Source organism: Neospora caninum, chromosome VIIb (assembly GCF_000208865.1).
Source record: "Neospora caninum Liverpool complete genome, chromosome VIIb".
Taxonomy (NCBI): domain Eukaryota; phylum Apicomplexa; class Conoidasida; order Eucoccidiorida; family Sarcocystidae; genus Neospora; species Neospora caninum.
The window spans coordinates 3,000,017-3,019,217 of NC_018394.1; the positions used below are offsets into that span (position 1 = coordinate 3,000,017).

Sequence of the window (19,201 nt, forward strand, 5' to 3'; positions counted from 1 at the left end):
TCCGAAGGTCTCTCATGTCTCTCTGCATGCATATCGCTTTTCATGTCTAGACATGTCTGTTGAGTATCGAGAGAGGAGAACGGGAAGAAGCAAGCGTGGGGCCAAACTGCCCGCAGGGAGTTAGACAGGCATCGAGACGCGAGAGAAACGCAGAGGAAAGAAACCAGGAAAGAGAGGAAGACTGGAGAGAAAGAATCGTGAGGAGTTCTCTTTTCTCGGGCTTTTGCTTACGGCTTATTGGAAGGCCGATGAGCAAGCGAGAGAACGTTCTTTTGAGGCCTCGCGGTGTCCCTTTGTCCCCACGAGCGCTTCTCTTCCAACGCAGAGAGAAAGAAAAAAAACAAAAAAGAAGTCCGATTCTCCCCCAACCGTGCGATTCGCGTCTTTGCAAATCCTATCTCGATCCTTGACACGGATCTCTCCTGGCAGGCGACAAGAGCTGTCGACTCGGGTCAGAATTTGGTGCATGCGAGCGAGGGTGTGCAACGGAGAGATTCTGAGACGGAGACACCTTGTGTGAAACGAGACCTTTCTTCCAGTCTAGTCTCCTGTGATTTTCTGTTTTCTCACGCTTTTATTTACCAGTTAAGTGGGAGACGCTCAATGAATTCTTCGGCAGCGCGGAGCCTGTTCAGATGGCCTTCTTCCCAGCCTCTCTGTGCCCAAACAAGACCCAGCTAGAAAAATCGCATGCACACACACTGTCCTTCCTCTCCTCCTCTTTCTCGTTTTTCGTCCCGTTTGTCTTCTTTCTTCTTCTGTCTCTCTTCTTTCTCCCTCTTTCCTTTCTTTCTTCCTCCTCCTCGCCCTCTCTGCCTCTTCTCTCTTCCTCTCTTCCATCATCCGTCCCTTCCCTGTCCCCTCGTAATCCCGCATCTGTCTTGGTTTTCTTCTTAGTGTCTCTGTCCTTCGTTGTTTCTCTCTGTCTGCCTCCACTTTTCTCCCTGCTGCACAGGAACGCCCTTATTCTCATTCGATTTTCAGAGGAGAATACCTCCCGTAGCGGCGGCCGCGTGGGCGAACTCGCGCGGCAGCTTCGATTTCTCTCGTCTGCTTGAAGTTCTCGATTTGTTTCGCGCTTCCCTCCTCGATTCTGGGACTTTCTGTCTCCTCCACGCCTCTTGGCGTTGCCCTCTCCTTGCGGCCTCCGTGGCGGTCTCTTCCATGTTGCCTTCAAGCAGAAGAATCACAATTCGCCCGTTTCTCTCCCTCTAGTCTCTCCTTTGTCGATCTCAACCTCTCATGTTTCTCCCCTTCAAACCCTTTACCATTCCGAGTATCTTTCCAGTTCGTCTCCTGCACTTGGCGTCGACTTCAATCCCGCGCACGTCTAAAATCTTGTCGCCGCTCCGCTGGCGATTTTCACTCCACAGAAACACCGCCTGTCTCAAAAACATGATGGCATCATTTTCAAAGCATAGCACTCTCGAGCCTCTCTAATTTCGCGTAGAGTGCATGCGCGTCGATCTCCGTCAGGGTCGTCTCCATACTTCTGTTTAGGTGTCTCTCTGCGTATCTTTCCTGCGCGTGTAAGGACTCGTAAAATGTGTGGGGTGTCCTTTTGTGAGGGCGCGTGTATGCAAACGAGGAATGTGCATTTTTGCTTTCCTTCACGATCTGTTTCTTGAACGCTCCGTAGCGTTCGCACGACTTCCTGCATGTGAGACCGCGATCGCAGTCACCATGTGGCGTGTGTCTCCCTTTTCACGTTCCTTTCCTCGCCTTCTTCGCGTCGCTCCCGCCGCATTTTTCTGTCTGTATCTCGTGTCTTCGCCTTTGCTCTTCCCGTCCTGCGTCCTGCCCGAACGGCGCGCCTCCTCGCCTCCCCGCAGCTCGGCATTCGCCCCGCGTTTCGCAGCTGCGCTCGAAGTCGCGTCCCCGCTTCCGGCCGGCGAGGACCAAACCCGCGTCTTGGAGCTGACGCCTAATGACCTTCAGGTGCTCTTCGAAGTCGAGAAAGAAGGCGATGGCCTGGACGGGAAGCCTCTTCTCTTCATCGCGTTTGTCGCACCCTGGTGCGCGCACTGCCGCGCCCTCCACGGCCCGTTCCAGGACGCGGCAGAGGTGTACAGACACCACATTCGCGCGCTGAGAAACAGTCGCGGCAACGCGCTCGCCGCCTTCCGGGCTCACGCCGCGCAGGCGGAAGAAGAAGCGGAGCGCCACGCGGCGGCGGCCGAGGCGAGGCTCTTGGCTCTGCAGCAGGACGCACGAGAAGAGGACGTCGTGCGAGCGGAAACGGACGCTGTGCAGGCGCGTCAAGCGGCTGCCGCTCTCAAGCGAAAGCTCGGCGAGGAGTGGAGGCGACTCGAGCACGAAGACGCACAGGGGAAAGACGCATACCCGGACGTTCTTTTTGGCCGTTTCGACTGTTTTGCTTCGAAGGAAACGGAGGGCATTTGTCGAGACGTTTTCGACGTGGACCGGTACCCCTCGATTCTCCTGCTGCGTTCGCTCGCGGGCCTCGGCGCTCGCGCGCAGTCCTCTTCTCGAGAGCCGACAAATGAGCAGGAAAGGTTCCGCGCCGCGCGCGTCGCGCAGTATCCACTGCGACGCCCGCGAACGCCCGAGGCGATCGTCGACTTCCTCCTCAAAGTGACGGCCGATTATCGCGGGGCCCCGGCCTCCGCCGCGTCTGTCGGCGACCGAGAAGGAAATGGGTTCCTCGCGTGGATATCTCGGCGTCTAGAGGGCGAGGCCGTCCGGCTGGTGTCGGGAAGCGAAGAGTTGCGGCTTCTGCTGCGCCCTGCCTCGGCGGATGTCCACGCCACGTCGGTGTCGTTTCTCCTGTGCATCGACGCGCGGCGCCTGCGTGCGCAGAACGGCCCGGGACACGCCGGCGCGTGCGGGGGACCGCAGGCAAGGTGCGATGCGAAGACGGCTGTCTCTCCACCTCTCGAGCAGGTGCATGCAGCCATCGACATCTTCACGGGGCTGGCGAAGCGCGACCGCGGCGAGCGACACTTTGTCGTCGCTCTCGACCCTGCGCCGTGCACGCAGTTTCTCGGCGTGTTGCAACTCCAGCAGCTGTTTCACGGTCTCGCGGTTCACGGCCCAGACGGCCGAGATGCCGCAGCGGCCTCCTTCGACATCTCTGAGCTCCACCCCGCCCTCTCCGTGGCGGCTGTGCAGCCAGAGCTGCATCTTCCCGACCCGGTTACGGACGCGCGCGACGTGGACGAGGGGGAGGAGGCGCCGGCGCAGGAAGACGCGGAGTCGCAGCGAACTTCCCGGCGGTTGGAAGCTCTTCAAGTCGTTCTGAGTGAAGTGTGGCGAGACCAAGTTAGGACACGGCTCCTGCGGCGTCAGCGCGAACAGACGTGCCGCAGAGAACCGCGGGAGAGAGGGAGGAGCGCGAGGTGTAGCGCCGGGGCCAGCGGCGGGGAGCGGGAGAGTTTCTGCTCGTCTCTGCTTCGTCTACCCGACGACGTGAGCTTGATGCTGGCGCCGCTGTTCACGGGGCCTTTTGACACGACGGCGGACACGCCGGCTTCCTCCCCGCTCTCGACCTTTCTGCACGCCTTCCGCTCGCCCGTCATGCCTCTCGTGTCGCAAGAGAACTTTCTGAATCTACGAAGTTCGGACCGAACCCTCGTCCTGGTCGCCCTCGATCTGCATGCGCTCGACTGGATGGGCGAGCTGAATGCCGTCGCGCTCACTGCGCTGCTGCTGAAGACGCTGGTCCGCCTGAAGAGAGGGAAATGGAGAGAAGAGCTCTTGCCGTCGTTCCGGGAGGGAGACGCAGAGATCGAAGCCGCCGCGGAGGAGGCGCGGGAAGAGAGGCGCGACGGCGAGGACCAGCAGAGTGCCGTGCCGGAGGCGATCGTGGAGCGAGACGATTTGATTCTCAACGCAGATGATGTGCTTCTCATTGATCCTTCGGCGGATCCGCGACACTCGCCGCATCCCGGCGCTTGGAAGCCGGTCGACATCAACGAAATGGAGACGCTTCTTCTTGTCGAGAAGATCTGGAAGCTGACCAAGGTGGCCAGCTGTATGTACACTGCCGAGAGACAGTTTGCGTCGCCTTTCTCTCGCCGTCCGTCCTTCTCAGGCGGCGTGCATAAAGAGGATGGCAGCCAGCGAACGTCTGCGTCGATCGCCTCTTTCACTTTCGGCATTGTCGACGGGCACATGTTCTCCGAATCCCTCGAAGAATACGGTGTCTATACACCCGGCGACCTGCCGGCGGTCATCGCCTTTCCGCCTCCCCAAGGGAGCGACGAATCGAAACGCCCGCGCGGATATGAAGAACGTGTACATTTGGTGTATCGAGACAAAGAACGTTTGACTCTTGACGCACTCTTCCGCGGTTTGCATCTGCTTCTGACGGGCGAGCTGGACGCTCACGTTGAAGGCTCGTTCGATGGCGAAGGTCGGGCTCCTGTTGTCCGCTTCCTTCTGCATCGCTGGAAACACTTGAGAAGATGGCTGAAGACTCTGCGCCGCGACGCCTCTCGCTCGTGGCCAGATTTCCTTCGCATCGTGTTGGGTTTCTGCGCCTTCGTTCTCATGCTCCTCCTCACCGTCATCCTGCTGATCAGCACTGTATGCTGTGGCGGAGGGTCAGAGGATGACGACTCTATCGACTCCTCAGACGATGACTTATCGACGGGCGAGGAGGAAGAGGACGAGGAAGACGACGAGGACGGAGAGACAGAGAAGATACCTACTCTGGAGGAAGTCAAAAGAAGAGCGGAGCGCATGCTGAGGAAGAGAAGGCGCCGAGTGGGAGCGAAGGAACGAAGCACTTAGGGAAGCGAAGAATCTGGAGAGAAAGAGTGCCAAGGAGAAATGGACGTGGAAGAACACCCGGGGAGGGCGGGAGAGAGAGAGGGAGAACGAAGGGACGGTGCGAATTCCTTTTTGAGACTCGGAACAAAGCCAAAGCTCACGTGTCTTTGAATGGAGCCTGAGCCGGGGAGACGGCGGGAAACACCACGGATGAGCCTCTATTCAGCAACAAGAAACGCAGCCTTTGTTGATTTGTATTTTTTCTTATAAAATGGAATTATGTTTTCCGGATTCGTCTGGAGCAGCACAACGAACCGAGAGCGTCAGCATACCATTTCACGTGTATCCTTTTCCTTCCTTGTGACCGCCTAAAGAAGCTCCGGCACCGCTGAGCATCCCTGGAGGGCGGTCTAGAGCGTATTGTGTCGGCGAGTCGCAGAGGAAAGGGAATCTGCAAGAGCAGTGTCATTTCATAGTCTTCGGTTTTTCTCCAGTTGTACCTGTGAAGAAAACAGGGGGAACCGCGCTGATTGTGGCAGAACAGATTTCGGCGACGGCATTTTTAAAGCCGTAATCCGTTTCCGCCAAGAGGCCCTTCTTCTTCGTTTAAACCGTTGGAGTGGCCGGATACAGAATCTCAACTCGCCTAGGCACGCTGTGAATCGGAGCTCGCTCATTTTTGCTGCCGTAGTGTTAACTTGTCCAACACACTCCGCGGTTGCCGGTGGCCGCTGGAGAAGTTTACTGCCGGGAACGTTGCGTTGCCACGAGGCTTCGTCTCAACACTTTCCCGCAAACTCGGGAGGATGTACCGCAGAAGGACACCACGCGAAATGTAAAGTTGTAGGTGCAGTCCCTTTCCGAAAGGAAGTCGGGAATTTCTTCGAATCTGAGAACAGATTGGTCACACCCCATGGCCGGTTTACAGGGCGCCTAGACACCCAAGGAACGGGCGATGCGCTTTCATCGACTGGACTCTCTGATGTTTCATCGGAAAGTCTTTGGCGAAGAACCACGAGGTTGACGGGGTCTTGTTTTCTGTGACGCCGCGTGTGACTCGTTCTCGCAAGCCGTGGACTTTCTGGAATCGGGGGAGTGCGCAGGTTCGAGGGCTCCCCCGCAAGGAGACAGCCGCAAGTCTCTACACTGTTTTCTGTTTCGAGTTCGACCCAAGTCTAGAACACTCAACACCGGTTCCAGCAAGAGTGGATCTCGCCGCAAACAGATCCGCCTTCGGTGAGATACAGACAACCAGGTTCCTTATGACTGATGTACGGCACCACCCCACTGGACTGGTTAAGACAGCTAAAAGTGTCGGATCGGTGGAGCGTTGGCGAACAGTTCGGGTTCTGTGACGCTACCTGGTGTTTCCGTGAAAGCAGCTTTGCCCCCGTGGCAAGGGGGTAGGGGAACTGGATCTAGGAACATCCCAAGTGTCGTGGCAAGGCGAAACAACAGGCACGAAATGAAGCGTCTTCGTTGTCCAGTGCCAGCAAGACGTGAAAGTCTTCGTGATTGGTGACTCACGTGGGCAGCGAGATCCGGATCGTCGCGTGAGGCGTTTCAAAACGCGAAATTTCTCAGGGATCCGGTGTTTTCTGGAACATTGTGTATCACCCGAGTCTCCAGGAGCTTGTCTACACATTCACTAATCGATTCCCATCGTCATCGGCACAGCCCTTTCGAGTGTTCTAAAGGTAGGTACAGGTGAGCTCGAAGACCCGTGGTGCCCGGTCTCGCGTGAAAATCAGGAAACTTCGAGTGGATGTGGTGGCGGCGACCTTGCGAGGTTCCTCATTTCGCGTTCCCCTCGTCTCTTGACGAGACGCCTTCCTCGCTTTCAGTCGAGCGAATGTCGTAGTGTTTCCCTCGTCACTCTCAGTTGGCATCAGCCCTTTACGTATTTCCTTGCGTAACATCTTCGTCCTCGTGTTTCCCGTTCGTTCTGCGGGAATCGAGTGTCTCTTCGAAAAGTGAGGAACCGTTTGATTCCTCTGCTTTCTTGTGTTTCTGTTTCCCGCGCTCTAATCCGCACCTCTCTTGCTCTGTACTCCCCCAGCCGGTCGCGCTTCTGCATTTTTCCGTGTCGGCGACGTCTGTTACGTACCGCTGCCTCGGCACAGGTGAACACCTCCATTCGGCAGCACCTATTTACACGATCATACACCTACAGTCGAACGGCGCGTGTCACGCAGCTCAGTGGTGCGGGTTTCGTCTTGTGCTTTCCTGCTGCGACGCGTTTCTCAACCAGAAGGCGGTTTTGCGAGGAAAAAGTCTCTCCCGCGCATCTTCCCCCCTTTCTGGGCTCCGCGATTGCGGAGAAAACCACACACGCAGTCCTCAACGAGTCGGAACGAGGGACAACGAAAACACGCAACAGGGACAGAGAAACAGCCTGGACAGCATGGATCGAGAAGACAACGTCCAAAACAATGGAAAGCAAACTTCTCCAGAGAAAACGATAGCCGCGCAGTGCATGGGGAACGAAACCGCAGGAATGCATATCGGTAAAGATAGATACACAAACGAGTCTATAGGTACATTGTATACATAGACAGGAAATAGAGATCCACAGAAAGATAAATACCTATTTGGTGTACGGACGCGGGTGCACACACGGAAGCGCACACTCTGTTTAATTTCTTCTGCATGCAAACATCGACAACCGATTGCAGTGCTCCTCGAGGAGACTCTTTGAACATGCTCCCGTCTCTGTACCGCGCTCTCGCCCGCTCTTCTCCCATCCGAAAACGTGATAGAATAATCAGAAACGCAAGGTGTGAATGTCTTCCTTTGCTGTTTTGAGTGTCACGACCTTCGAAGGGAGAGAAGACACGGCTCGCCGCATGTTGTCTCATATCAGGAAAGTCGGGGTTCCTTGTTCTGTCCTCTCTGTTTCTCTCTCATTGCTGGCCTCTGCTAAGGATACGATGCCGTCCCGAAGGAGAGAAAGAGGTTCACGTTTCTTCGCCCATTTCAATGTTTAATGCTTCTTCTTTCCGTCTTTCCCGGCAGACCCCGCCTCAGCCTGCTGCTGGGGTTGCTGCGAAGAGGCGGAATTCTGCGCGCAGCAGGTATGGCCGTTGCGGTACTGCGCCTGCTGGTCCGCTGGAAGGAATTCGTAGTCCGGGCTGGCAGGCACGGCAAGGAGAAAGAAACAAGACATGGGATGCAGACGGAGAAAAAAGGGAAAGAGGTAGTAGAGGGGGGAAGGGAAAGAAGTACTAGAGGGGAAGGGAGAGAAGCAGTAGAGGGAGGGACACTGCGAGACAGAAATGCCAGGCAACGAGCGAGAAAGACGAGCGAAGAGGGAGGGAAAGAGAGACGAGTGAAAACGGAAGAGAACCTAACGAGGAAACTGAGAGACAGAAGAGGAAAAGCTACGCGCCTACCCAGACGAAGGAGCATCGTCCAGATCTTCACCGCACGAATCAGGAGCAACATGGCCACATGGGGAGAGGGGGAGGGGGGGTATGGGTGTGAAACAGTAGACAAGCAGGATGGTGGGAGACAGAAAGCAGTCAGGGCTACACAAGAAAAAAAGGCATCACGCAAAAGGCACTGAGGACGGAACCGAGAGGAAAGTACGGATAAGAAGGCAGAGAGGTGTAGACACTCAGCCGACGAGCAGCCGCGGTGAACCGGCACTAGACTCCTGGAGACGGGAAAGGTCACGGCGAGAGTATACGCACACAGGAGAGAAAAAACGGAAGCGAGGAAGAGAGACACGCGAGATTGGCAGAAAACACAGCGGGTTTTTAGGGGTACTACTCACCGGAAGCTGAGCAGGAGGACACAGACTGTGAAGAGGAGGATGTGGGTGAGGTTGAAATCAAAATTTCTCTGCGAAAAAGAAAAAAGAGAAAGAACCTCCACTACAGAGAAAGGAACACACGCCGTTCCCATGGAAACGGAAAGAGACAAGAGCAGTCGTCGTCAGCAGGAGTCTTCTCTGTCTTCCGGTGCGCGCGTTCCCCTGTTTCCCACTGGTCTATCCTGCAGAGGATCCTCTTCAGACAACGAAGGAACGGCCGATGGCAAGAAATTAACGGAAGTCCCGAAACCTCAGAGTCACGGGAGTGACGGAGAAAGAGAGAAACAACGGGCATGTCAGAAACCCAGCCAAGCAGAAGGTCGATGGGTCTCGAACAGAATGATCCGCTGGCACGTGTACCTTGAAGGGGAAGAGCTTTTGCATGAAGAAGCCGATTTTCCATTGACTGAAGCGCGGATCTTGAGACAAATTCCAGAATTCGCCGAACATGTACAGCATCAGAGCAGAGAGGACCATGGCGAAAAGCCCCATGACGGCGGCTGAGAAAAAATTCAGCGGCAGCAGAGTAGCGAGACGGCCGGTTTTCCGTTCAGGGAAACAGGAAAGTGTTCAGGTGCTGCGGAGGAAATTGCAAACTGGAGACGAGAGAACTGAAGAAGACAAGGCGAGCAGAAGAGCGCCCACGGTAACTCAGGCTCCTCAAATCCGAAGCGCAGGACCATGGCAGAGAGTTCACACACACAATTTTTCGATTGTATGTTCGCAGGCCCCAGGCACACTCGCTGTTTCCAACAGACTCCACTGGCGTGGAGAAGGGAACACCTGTCTCTCTCCTCGCGTTTTCCTGTTTTCATCTTAATTTCTTTCTGCTCCTCCCGAACGTCCCAACACACACTTTCGATAGGACACAGCGGTGTTGTAGACGGGAGACGCAGCCGTTGACGAACGGACTGCTGGACCCGTCAACCGCTACCAAACTTGAATGAACAGGCGGAATAGAGAACTGATCAGAAACCTGGGGACATCTTATCTGGATTGGGGAACGGCAGGTGCGCTGCAGCGACGTGCGATTTCCGGACACACCCAGAGAATCCCGCCATGCGTTGGTCGGTGGAAAGTCTTTTGGCACTGTCTTTGCTTGTGAGACTTTCAGCTTACCATCTAAGAAACGGGCCGGTTGAACGAGGGACGCCATTTTGTGTCGCGGTTGCCAGAAAAAATGGAAGTGTTTTCGAAGAAACAGCTTGGGAACAGCACACGGCCGTAAATTTAAGGTTCGCTCGGTTTTACTTCGGAACACGGTGTATGCCCACGCTATGGAAGACACACTGGAAGCTGCGAATGACCTGAAAGAAAAAAGGGTAACCAAAAGAAAGACAGACATTCCGAGAAGTGAAATGCAGGCCAGCAAAGAAAAGCAGTCTAGCAGCATGCCTGACACCACGAAAACACCCGACTTTTCCCCTCCCGCCAGTACGAATACAGCGCACCGTGTATCAGACCTACATTTCGGTCTCCGCAGAACCTCCAGCACGGTAGCAGGAATTCTGCAGGGCTCTCAAACTCAGTCTCGTTTCCTGGACGTCTACGAGGGTTCACTCTTTCCGATTTTCTCGTGCTCTTGTTTTCCTTCTCGTCAGAGAGACACACATAGGCACGGTACGTATCCGGGAGACGAACCGCCGAAAGGGCGTCTTCGCCGCCGTCGCTCCTCGGATGCGTCACTGGCGCATCATGGAGGCTGGGAGATCATGCTGCAACAAATGCGGAATGTGCAAAGCAGCTCGGAAAGTCTGGCGACCGTCGCTGGCTCGGCTTGGCGGTAGCACGCAACCATCCGCGTGCTAGAGAAAGCGGTGCTTTCATTTGTTACAAAGCAGGTCTGAAGAGGTTTCCGGGCACGTCGTTTCTGCTCGCGTGTGGTGGTGCGGTCTATTGATACCACGAGGTAGCCTCGAGAATTGCGCTGTGACCTCATTCGGACCTGTTTGTCGATACTCACATCTCGATACCTCACAGTAACCTGGGTCCTTGCTTAGCGCTTAGGCCCTGTGATTTGCAGAATTCCGTGGTGGAAAGGATCGGACGAATGCATTCTGCTGTTCCGAATGTGGCCTGTGTGTGGGTTGAAGCCTGACACTTAACTTCTTCCCCCATCGACCGTTTCTCGAATAACGGCTGAAGTGCCTATATGGACCCGCTGGAATCTGCTACTCGAAATCCCACCGACACGCAGGATGGCAGCAAGTGCACAGATCGACAAGCTGAGTAGCCAAGGGGCACTGGCGAACACGGGCTGGGCTATGCCCCCTGCATCCTGAGTGCGCGAAACTACTTTGGTGGAGCTGTGATGGGTGCGTGTAGCCAGGACAACCATACGCAGCACCTCAAAGCCATTTCAACTGTCCCTTTACACCAAACAATGTCAGTCCTGGGCCTGCTTCAGGATGCCCGCCAGGATGCCAACAGTGAGGTGAACGCTGCACCAGTCGGCATTCCTCTTTGAACCTTGGCAATGAGTCTTCCGAAAGGGTCCATTTACAGCCCATGAAAGACGTGTACAAACTCCTTTTCATCCGCACAGCATGGATACGTGAACCTCGGTTGCAGCATAAGGGGTAGGGGTTTTCTTCCTTTCGAATTCCGCATCTTTTAATCTCCTTAGAGGAACCCCAGATGACGGGTGGTGCTTATGGAAGGAGGCTCCTTTTTTCCCGTTCTTTTCTGGTTCAGAGTATGTGCATTCATTTGTCTCTTGGCAATGCTTGTGCCGTGTCTCCCTACATGGCAAGGTAAAAAAGCATAAATTGGCCCGGTGTTACGGCAAGGCCTGCTCTCTCTATCTCTCGCAAACAGGTACCATGTGCACAAACTGCGAGACTGACAATAAGGCCCGAGTTCTTGTTTTGCGGCCCAGCCCCAGAGAGTCAGCATCAGTAGACCCTCTGAGGAGGCGTGCCGACAGTCGGAACGAGGCGATCGATCTCCATGCCAGGTTACAAAGTCGGAATCCGGTGTTTGTGTTATGTTCAATAAAAGGGATTACCTTCTCGTGATTGCGTGGGCGCGCAACGGAAAGTGCAAAAGTTTTCGCGAGTGTGTGTTCACCTCACCTAGTCGTGTTTTGCGCAATTTGAGGAACAGGTATTCTCCTGGTGCCACTTCCTACCACAGTCACCGATGACACTGCCACGACCTTTTGTTTTTTGTCACAGTGCCTGGTAGGGGACGTGAAAACGAAGGCAATAGCGAAATTGATGTTGACATCAAGGCAGGGCTTCTGGACTAGCGCGAATCCAGGTGAGCCCCAACTCAATTCTGTCGAGTAGAGAAAGACGCATTCTATCACTGCTCTTGTTAAAGGTTCCACCTGTTTCGCTGATATGCGCGTCGAAAGTCCCTGATTCGATGGGCCCATGGACATGTCACTCCCTAGGGCTCCATTGCTGCGGGCCGCCCCTGCAAATATCACGAGGCTGGAAATCCCAGCAAGTAGACTTTTCGATTTCTGCTCTCCACAGAAAAGTTCGGCATGATACGGGTGTTTTCTGTTGTGACCTGTTGACGCCTGGCGTTTTCCTATTCTGCGAGTTTGAAGAAGGTTTGTGAGGGTAATGCGCTGGTTGTGCCTCCACAGCTACGTATAGCGTATACAGCAACCAGTTACATGAACTTAGCACCACCTACACGCGTGACTCGCCTCCTCCTAAGCCTCGAGGAGGTTTCTGTATGCATGGTACACTTGCACAACCGTCAGTGTGCGCCTTTTACAAAAGGTATCCCAGACACATGACCCCCAGCCACAAAAGTCCCGTGACGTAGTTCACTGTCGCTGCTCCAGAAGCACTTGAATCCGTAGATTCATCGTCTGTTGACGATCCAGGTACTGTTGTTGTGGTTGTAGTTACGCTTTTGATTTTAACCGTGCACCCGTCGTTTGGCGGTTCACCCGATTTCTTGCATTTGTAGCAAAACGTTTCCTCCTTCTGCGGTTGCTGCTTCAGTTGGAACGAGTAACCATTGGTTTGTTCTCCCTTTCGCTCAATGTCGTCTCTTTGAGTTGCTGGTTCTCCGCATTTTTCTCCAACGTATACTTGTGTTGCAGTAGGGGGACCAAGAGTGCAATCAGAGGGACAGGTGAAGAAAACTGGGTCCGTGGCATTTACTTCGAGAACGAGATCTCCTGATGCAGCTGTTAAACTACGGCCCGGCGCCCCCGAAACCGTACAACTTTGTGGCATACTCGCAACGTTGATTACGGCTGTGCAGGTGACGTCATCGCCTTTTTTGCACTGGTAACATATTTGCTTTGCTTCGGTGGGGAGCTTCGACATTGTCAGTGTCGAGCCGTCCCAGGTTGATTTAGAGCCATTTCCTAGTAATTCAGTCAAAGTTTTTTGTTCCCCGCATGTGCCGTTCGTGTACTGAAGGGCATTATTTGAACCAGCTGGAGTGAATGTTGACTCAGGGGGACATGCCAGCTTGACGGCCAGGTTACCGGGAGTCAACGACACCTCGATCCTGTCACTGGCGCACGTGTGGGTTGGCACCTCAACAGCCGTAGACTGTGCAGTGCGGTTGACAAACTGAATGAGCCCAGCAAGTAACAGAACGCGACCTAGAGGGCGAAACACGCCGCCCGCGTGGACAAGATATCTCGCCATTGAATACGAAGCTCAGTGATGTCTTGAATCCTGATTGGTCACCTGTCGCAAGACAGCTCCCAACGTCCGACTGACAATAATGCGGACGTATTTAAGTGGCCAGCCCGTTCCTGTCGCTAGATGTGAATACCAAAACAAACAAAAAGTGACCGTGACAACCAACCCTCTGCTTCTATCCAAAAGCGAATGCATGTCTTGGCAGCGCCCGCGGTCAGCGGACGGCCGGAGAGTCTGCATGTATACGACCTACGTGCTTACAACGTCGTTCTACCCACTCTGGTGCGCGCTGGATCTTGAGCTCCCCTATCCGCCAACAGTCGCCCTTGTGTGGCTCGAATCGTTCGCTGTCCCGCCCGAATGTTTGGATCGGCTCTCCTGCGACATGGGAATGAGTCAAAAAAGACATAAACCTGTAATCAAGGAGAATCGGCCAAGCAGGCTCCTTCATCACCCATGCGGAGGATGGTGGTGGTGTCTCCCCCCTTCTCGGGCAACCGCCCCCCTGCTTCTGACTGCTGTCTTGCGAAGACACATCTGCCTCGTGGCTCATCTCATCGATATCGAGAAAACATGTTTTGGCTTTCAACCCCCCTGTTGAGTTTAAGAGCTACAAATATATCTACGGAAACACTCAAGCGCTTTCTTAGTCATATTCCGGATTTCGGTGTTTTCCAGAACAAAGCTGAATTTACTCCCGTCCACTGACTCGTGGTGTGCCGGGCTGAAGCGACACTTGTTCTCATGGTTGAGCTTATGCTGCAGAAGGATCTAGAATTTGCCGAGCTGCTATCGATGATGTCGCAGTTGCCCTTGACTCTTGCTGTTCATGACCCTGCCACTCCCAGAAAGGCTTCAGGGCTGAGATGATCAGACACAGCATAGTAGGCAAACACACCGTCGCACGGCGGCGCCGCTTCTGGCGGCTGATGTTGACTGATGACCCATGATGCTACATAAATCTGGCACCTCTTTCCTGTTGCGCTATCCTAGCTATCCACAGATTTGATGTGTCTTCTCGAAATCATCAATTGATTCCGTGACACGTTTTTTGTCACCCTTCCTAGTCGAAACCGCTCATGCCGAACAACCCTCTATGGGATTCCCGGAGAGGGAGGTATCCTTACCGACAGAGAGTCAAGTGTTCCGGCAAGCTCTCTGAGGTGAATATTGTCCGGGTCGAAAATGAACTTACAAGGCTTGTTTCGCCAGAGGTCGACAAAACTCAGTGGAGCGTGTGATGAGGTGTATGGAAGCCTCGAGGCGACAACTTGTGCCCAGAAATCTCCCGTGCGGTGAAAACGGGTTATCATTTCACAAAAACTGGGCTGCAGTGTACTAGAAATATGACCTCCTAGGTTGTATCGGTGTCGCCTACGAGACTACAGCCGAACTTGGTGATATAACAGCAGGAGGGCAGCACGTACCAGCAAGAGGGCGCTACGGTGATATTCCCTATTTTTGTGCCCGTGAATGCCGCGACATATTTCAGCGATTTTTCAAGTTCATGTAACATGCTTCACTCGTGTTGCTTCACCCCCGTAGAGATAATGCACGGATGAATCAGTGATGAACCCCTATCCTGTCTCACATATTGTTTATACCTTCTGCTTAGGTGGTTGCAGTGCGGCGTACCGGATGAACAACACCAGATACGTGAATGCTCAATCGGAACCTGACACACATACATAGCTGTGACAAGCACGTAATGCCGTTGCTTCGCCGTCACTGCGTTGCGTCGCTGAGGGTCAGCCATCAGTTTTGGTGGAACAGATTTTCGCAGCAGCGGAGACTTGTGAGGCTGCTTAGGTACAACGCACGGACTCAACTTCGCACTCTACGCCGTTTACTTTGGCAACAAGGTGGATGTCCAGGCTTTCGACGAAGCCAGTGAAAGCTGCGAACGACCAGGACGGAACAGTAGAACAAACAGAGGGTCGCGCACAGATTCCGAAGGGGGAGAGTCACGCCAGCAAGGAAAGCACTCTCGAAGCATGCCTGACACCAAGGAAAACACCCGACTTCCCCCCTCCAACCAGTGCGGCACTACGCAGCCCCGAAGAAGGCCGCCTGACGGCTTGCCGTAAACTGCGTCTTCTACTTGACAGTTCTTTATGGATAAAATAAGCAAACATTGTTCTCCCTGCTCCACTTCCATTACATTCAGTTTGTTCAGAGGCAAACCTGGTGCGGATGTCGCGTTAGTGAATGGAGGCTCTGTCCTTGTCGTTTATTCCTGATTCAGAGTGCTTGCCTCCCTGGGTCTCCCCGCATCGCTTGTGCCGGCTCTCGCACTACTGGGGAGACAAAGTGTGTTCTGGGCAGCGTGAAGTGACGGCGAAATGCCCTGGTGTGATGCGTTCTCCTGCATTAATTAGTGCGATGAAGACAAAGTGTGACGCTGGCAATAGGGGCCGAGTTTTTGTTTCACGAAACAACCCCGGATAGTCAGCATCGACCGGCGCTCTGGGAGTCTGACCAGACGTGGTGGTAGCCGTAAGGAGGTGGCCAACGCCCGCTGCCAAGCCGCAATGTCGAAATCACCTGTTTGTGTTATGTTCAGTACAAAGAGATTACCTTCTCCTGATTGCGGGGACGTGCAATGGAGAGTGCTAAAGTTCTGGCAAATGTTTGTTCACCTCACCAAGTCGTGTTTTGCACAATATGAGGAACAGGTATTCTCCTGGTGCCACTTCCTACCACAGTCACCTTATGATGATGAGTATCGATGGGAATGCCACGACCCTTTGTTGTTTTATTTGTCACAGCGCTTGGTAGGGGGTAGAGGGGTGAAGACGAAGGCAGTCACGAAATTGAAGTTGACATCGAGGCGGGGCTTCTCGACGCCCGCGAATCCAGGTGAGCCCCTCTGAGCCAATTTTGTGGAGTAGAGAAAGACGCGGTCGGTCACCGCTCTTTCTAAACTGCTCATCTGCTTCGCTGATATCCGCGTCGAAAGTCCCTGCTTCGATGAGCCAGTGGACATGTCACTCCCTCGGTCCTGTTTCCTGCAAGCCGCCGCCGCAAATTGCACGAGGCTGTAAATCCCAACAAGTAGGCTATTTCGTCTGTGCTATCTACGTCAGAGTTCAGCATGGCACGGGAATTTTTCTGTTGTGGGCCGTCGACGCCTCTGGTGTTTCTATACGGTGCATTTGACGAAGCCTTGTGATAGTAATGCGTCGGTGCTGTGCCCGCAGCTACGCAGAGAGGATACAGCAACCAGCTATCGTACTTCTCACCACCTACACGTGTGACTCGCTTCCTTCTAACCCTCGAGGTGTCCGTATGCATGATACACTTGTACAACCGTCAGTTTGTGCCTTTTACAAAAGGTAGCCCAGCCACATGGTAGCCGCACAGACGAGGCCAGTGATGTAGTTCAATGTCGCTGCTCCGGAAGTAGTTGAATCCGTAGATTCATCGTCTGCTGACGATCCAGTTGCTGTTGTTGTGGTTGTCGTTACGCTTTTGATTTTAATCGTGCACTCGTCGCCTGCCTTACCCCTTGCTTTCCTGCATTTGTAGCAAAACGTTTCCTGCTTCGTCGGTTCTTTCGTCAGCTGGAACGAGTAAGCCTTCCTTTGATCTCCCTTCCGCTGCAAGTCCTCTCTTGCAGTTGGTGAAGTACCACATTCATCTGCTCCAATGTATGCCTGGTTTGTTTCCGAGGGATCCAGAGTGTGACTATCCGGACATGTGAAGTAAACTGGCTCCGTGCCGTCTACTTCGAGAACGAGATCTCCTGATGCGGCTTTCAAACTACGGCTCGGCAACACCGCAGTTTTACAACTTTTTGGCTGGCTCGGGACGTTGATTACCGCTGTGCAGGTGACTGCTTGTTCATCCTTGCACTTGTAACATATTTGTTTTGCTTCGGTGGGTAGCTTTGTGATTTCCAGCTGCGAACCCTTCCAGGTCGCTGTAGCACCTTCTCCTAGCAATTCATCGAATGTCTTGTCTCCATCCTCGCAATTCCCATTCGAGTATTTAAGTGCCTTGGATTCACTTGGAGAGAGTGTTGATTTACCCGAGCACGTTAGCTTGACGGCCAGGTTACCGGGAGTCAACGAAACTTGGATCTCGCCACTCTCGCAGTTCTCAGTCATCGCCTGAGCTGCCTCGGATTGTGCAGTGCGGTTGACAAACTGAATGAGCCCAGCAAGTAACAGAGCGCGACCTAGAGGGCGAAACACGCCGCCCGCGTGGACAAGATATCTCGCCATTGAATACGAAGCTCGGTGATGTCTTGAATTGTGATTGGTCACCTGTCGCAAAACAGCTCACAACCTCCGACTCCCAATCTGCAGACGTACTAAAGTCACCAGATCTTTGCTGTCTCAAGATGTGAATACCAAAACAAACAAAAAGTAACCGTGACAGCAACCCTCTGCTTAGATCCAGAAGGGAATGCATGTCTTAGCTGCGCGAGCGGTCAGCGGACGACCAGAGAGTCTGCATGTATACGGCCCTACGTGCTTAACACCGTTCTTGTGACTGTGATGCGTGGCTGACGCACTGGATCTCGAGCCCCTCTATCGCCCAACAGTCGCTCTTGTCTGGCAGAATCGTTCACTGTCACGCCCGAATGTTCGGATCGGTTCTCCTGCGACATGGGAATGAGTCAAAAGAGACAGAAACCTGTAATCAAGCAGAATCGGACGAGCAGACTCCTTCATCATCCGTGCGGAGGATGGTGGTGGTGTCTCCCCCCTTCTCGGGCAACCGCCCCATGCTTCTGACCGGTGTCTTGCGAAGACACATCCGCCTGTCAGCTCATCTCACCCATATCGAGGAAAGATGTGTTCCCTTTCGACCTACTCGTTGAGTCTCAGAGCTACCAGTATATGTATGCAAACACCTTCATAGTTATGTTCTGCATAATTTTGCTTTGTTGAGCAAAGCTGGATTTGCTCTTACACACTAGCTCGGGGTGAACCGCGCTGAAGAGAGACACTTGTTCTGTTTTGGAGCTTACGTTGCAGAAGTATCTAATTTTTACCTCGCTGTTGTCGCTGAAGTCACCATTATCCGTTACTCTTTTTCATTCTCTTAGTGCCACACTTAAAAAAAAAGGATTTGGGGCTGAGTGGATCGTACACTGCAGCATGCTAAAAAATAGTGTCGCCCAGTGTCTCGCGGCTTCTGGCGGCCGACGTCGACTGATGACCCATGATGCTCCACGGCTGCTAACTCGTCCCTGCTTCGTTATCCTATCTATGCACGCATTTGGTGCGTCTTCTCGGGGGCATCACTTCATGCAGTCACACTCTTTCACCCTTCGTAGTCGAAACTTCACATGTCGAACGACCGGGTGTGAGCCCCAGAAGTTGTCCTTACTGTCAGAGACTCACGCTTTCCGGGGAAGCACTCTATAAGGAAGACACTCCTGGACGAAAATGACCTTACTGGACTTGTTTCAACAGAGATCATGAAGCAATTGGTGCGTCTTATGAAGTGTGTGGAAACGTGGAGATAGGTCATCCGTGCGCTCTAGCAGGCTTAGCGACACCCGGAAAGCGGGCTGAGGCGTACGAGCAATGTGAGCTCCGAAGGTTGGACTGGGGTCGTCTAAGAGACTACAGCCGAAATTGCTGACATGACAGCACGCCGGCAGCACGTACCACCACGCAAAGGCTGCAAGGTTATTCCGCATGTGCACGTGAATACCGCGACGTATATCTCAATATTTCGAGTTCATGTGATGTGTTGCACTCGCTGTCGTTTACACCCATACCGACAAAGTATGAAGATCAGTGGTGAACCTATCTTGTCTCACTTATCGTTTATGCCACCAGGGCGCTGGTTAGGTAGTTACGGTGAAGACTAGAGCCCCGCCCATATCCACAACTGTGGCATGCACGCATGTCGCTGCGTTGTGCCGCTCAGGGCCACCCACCAGGTTTAGTGTTACAGCTTTTCTCTCCATGGGAGACTTGCAATGCTGCTTAGGGATAGTACACGACCTTAAATTTGCGCTACGCTCCGTTTTCTTTCGGCAGCGCGATGTATTCTTGTCCACGGAAGAGAC

General features: G+C 53.7%; 4 protein-coding genes across 4 annotated transcripts; 1 reads left to right on the top strand and 3 right to left on the bottom strand.

Moving 5' to 3' along the window:
- Positions 1–1,683: 1,683 nt before the first annotated feature.
- Positions 1,684–4,755, top strand: NCLIV_027650 (hypothetical protein; the record flags this gene model as incomplete). The annotated part of the gene is made up of 1 exon (XM_003882959.1): positions 1,684–4,755. One exon carries the CDS (start codon positions 1,684–1,686, stop codon positions 4,753–4,755), a length of 3,072 nt encoding a protein of 1,023 aa, XP_003883008.1.
- A 2,962-nt stretch (positions 4,756–7,717) lies between these two features.
- Positions 7,718–9,704, bottom strand: NCLIV_027660 (conserved hypothetical protein; the record flags this gene model as incomplete). The annotated part of the gene is made up of 4 exons (XM_003882960.1): positions 7,718–7,865; positions 8,510–8,577; positions 8,909–9,048; positions 9,668–9,704. 4 exons carry the CDS (start codon positions 9,702–9,704, stop codon positions 7,718–7,720), a joined length of 393 nt encoding a protein of 130 aa, XP_003883009.1.
- Positions 9,705–12,276: 2,572 nt separating this feature from the next.
- NCLIV_027670 (SRS domain-containing protein) lies at positions 12,277–13,173 on the bottom strand (the record flags this gene model as incomplete). The annotated part of the gene is made up of 1 exon (XM_003882961.1): positions 12,277–13,173. The coding sequence occupies one exon, from the start codon at positions 13,171–13,173 to the stop codon at positions 12,277–12,279; it is 897 nt and encodes a 298-aa protein (XP_003883010.1).
- A 3,323-nt stretch (positions 13,174–16,496) lies between these two features.
- On the bottom strand, positions 16,497–17,396 carry NCLIV_027680 (SRS domain-containing protein; the record flags this gene model as incomplete). The annotated part of the gene is made up of 1 exon (XM_003882962.1): positions 16,497–17,396. The coding sequence occupies one exon, from the start codon at positions 17,394–17,396 to the stop codon at positions 16,497–16,499; it is 900 nt and encodes a 299-aa protein (XP_003883011.1).
- Between the last annotated feature and the right edge of the window lie 1,805 nt (positions 17,397–19,201).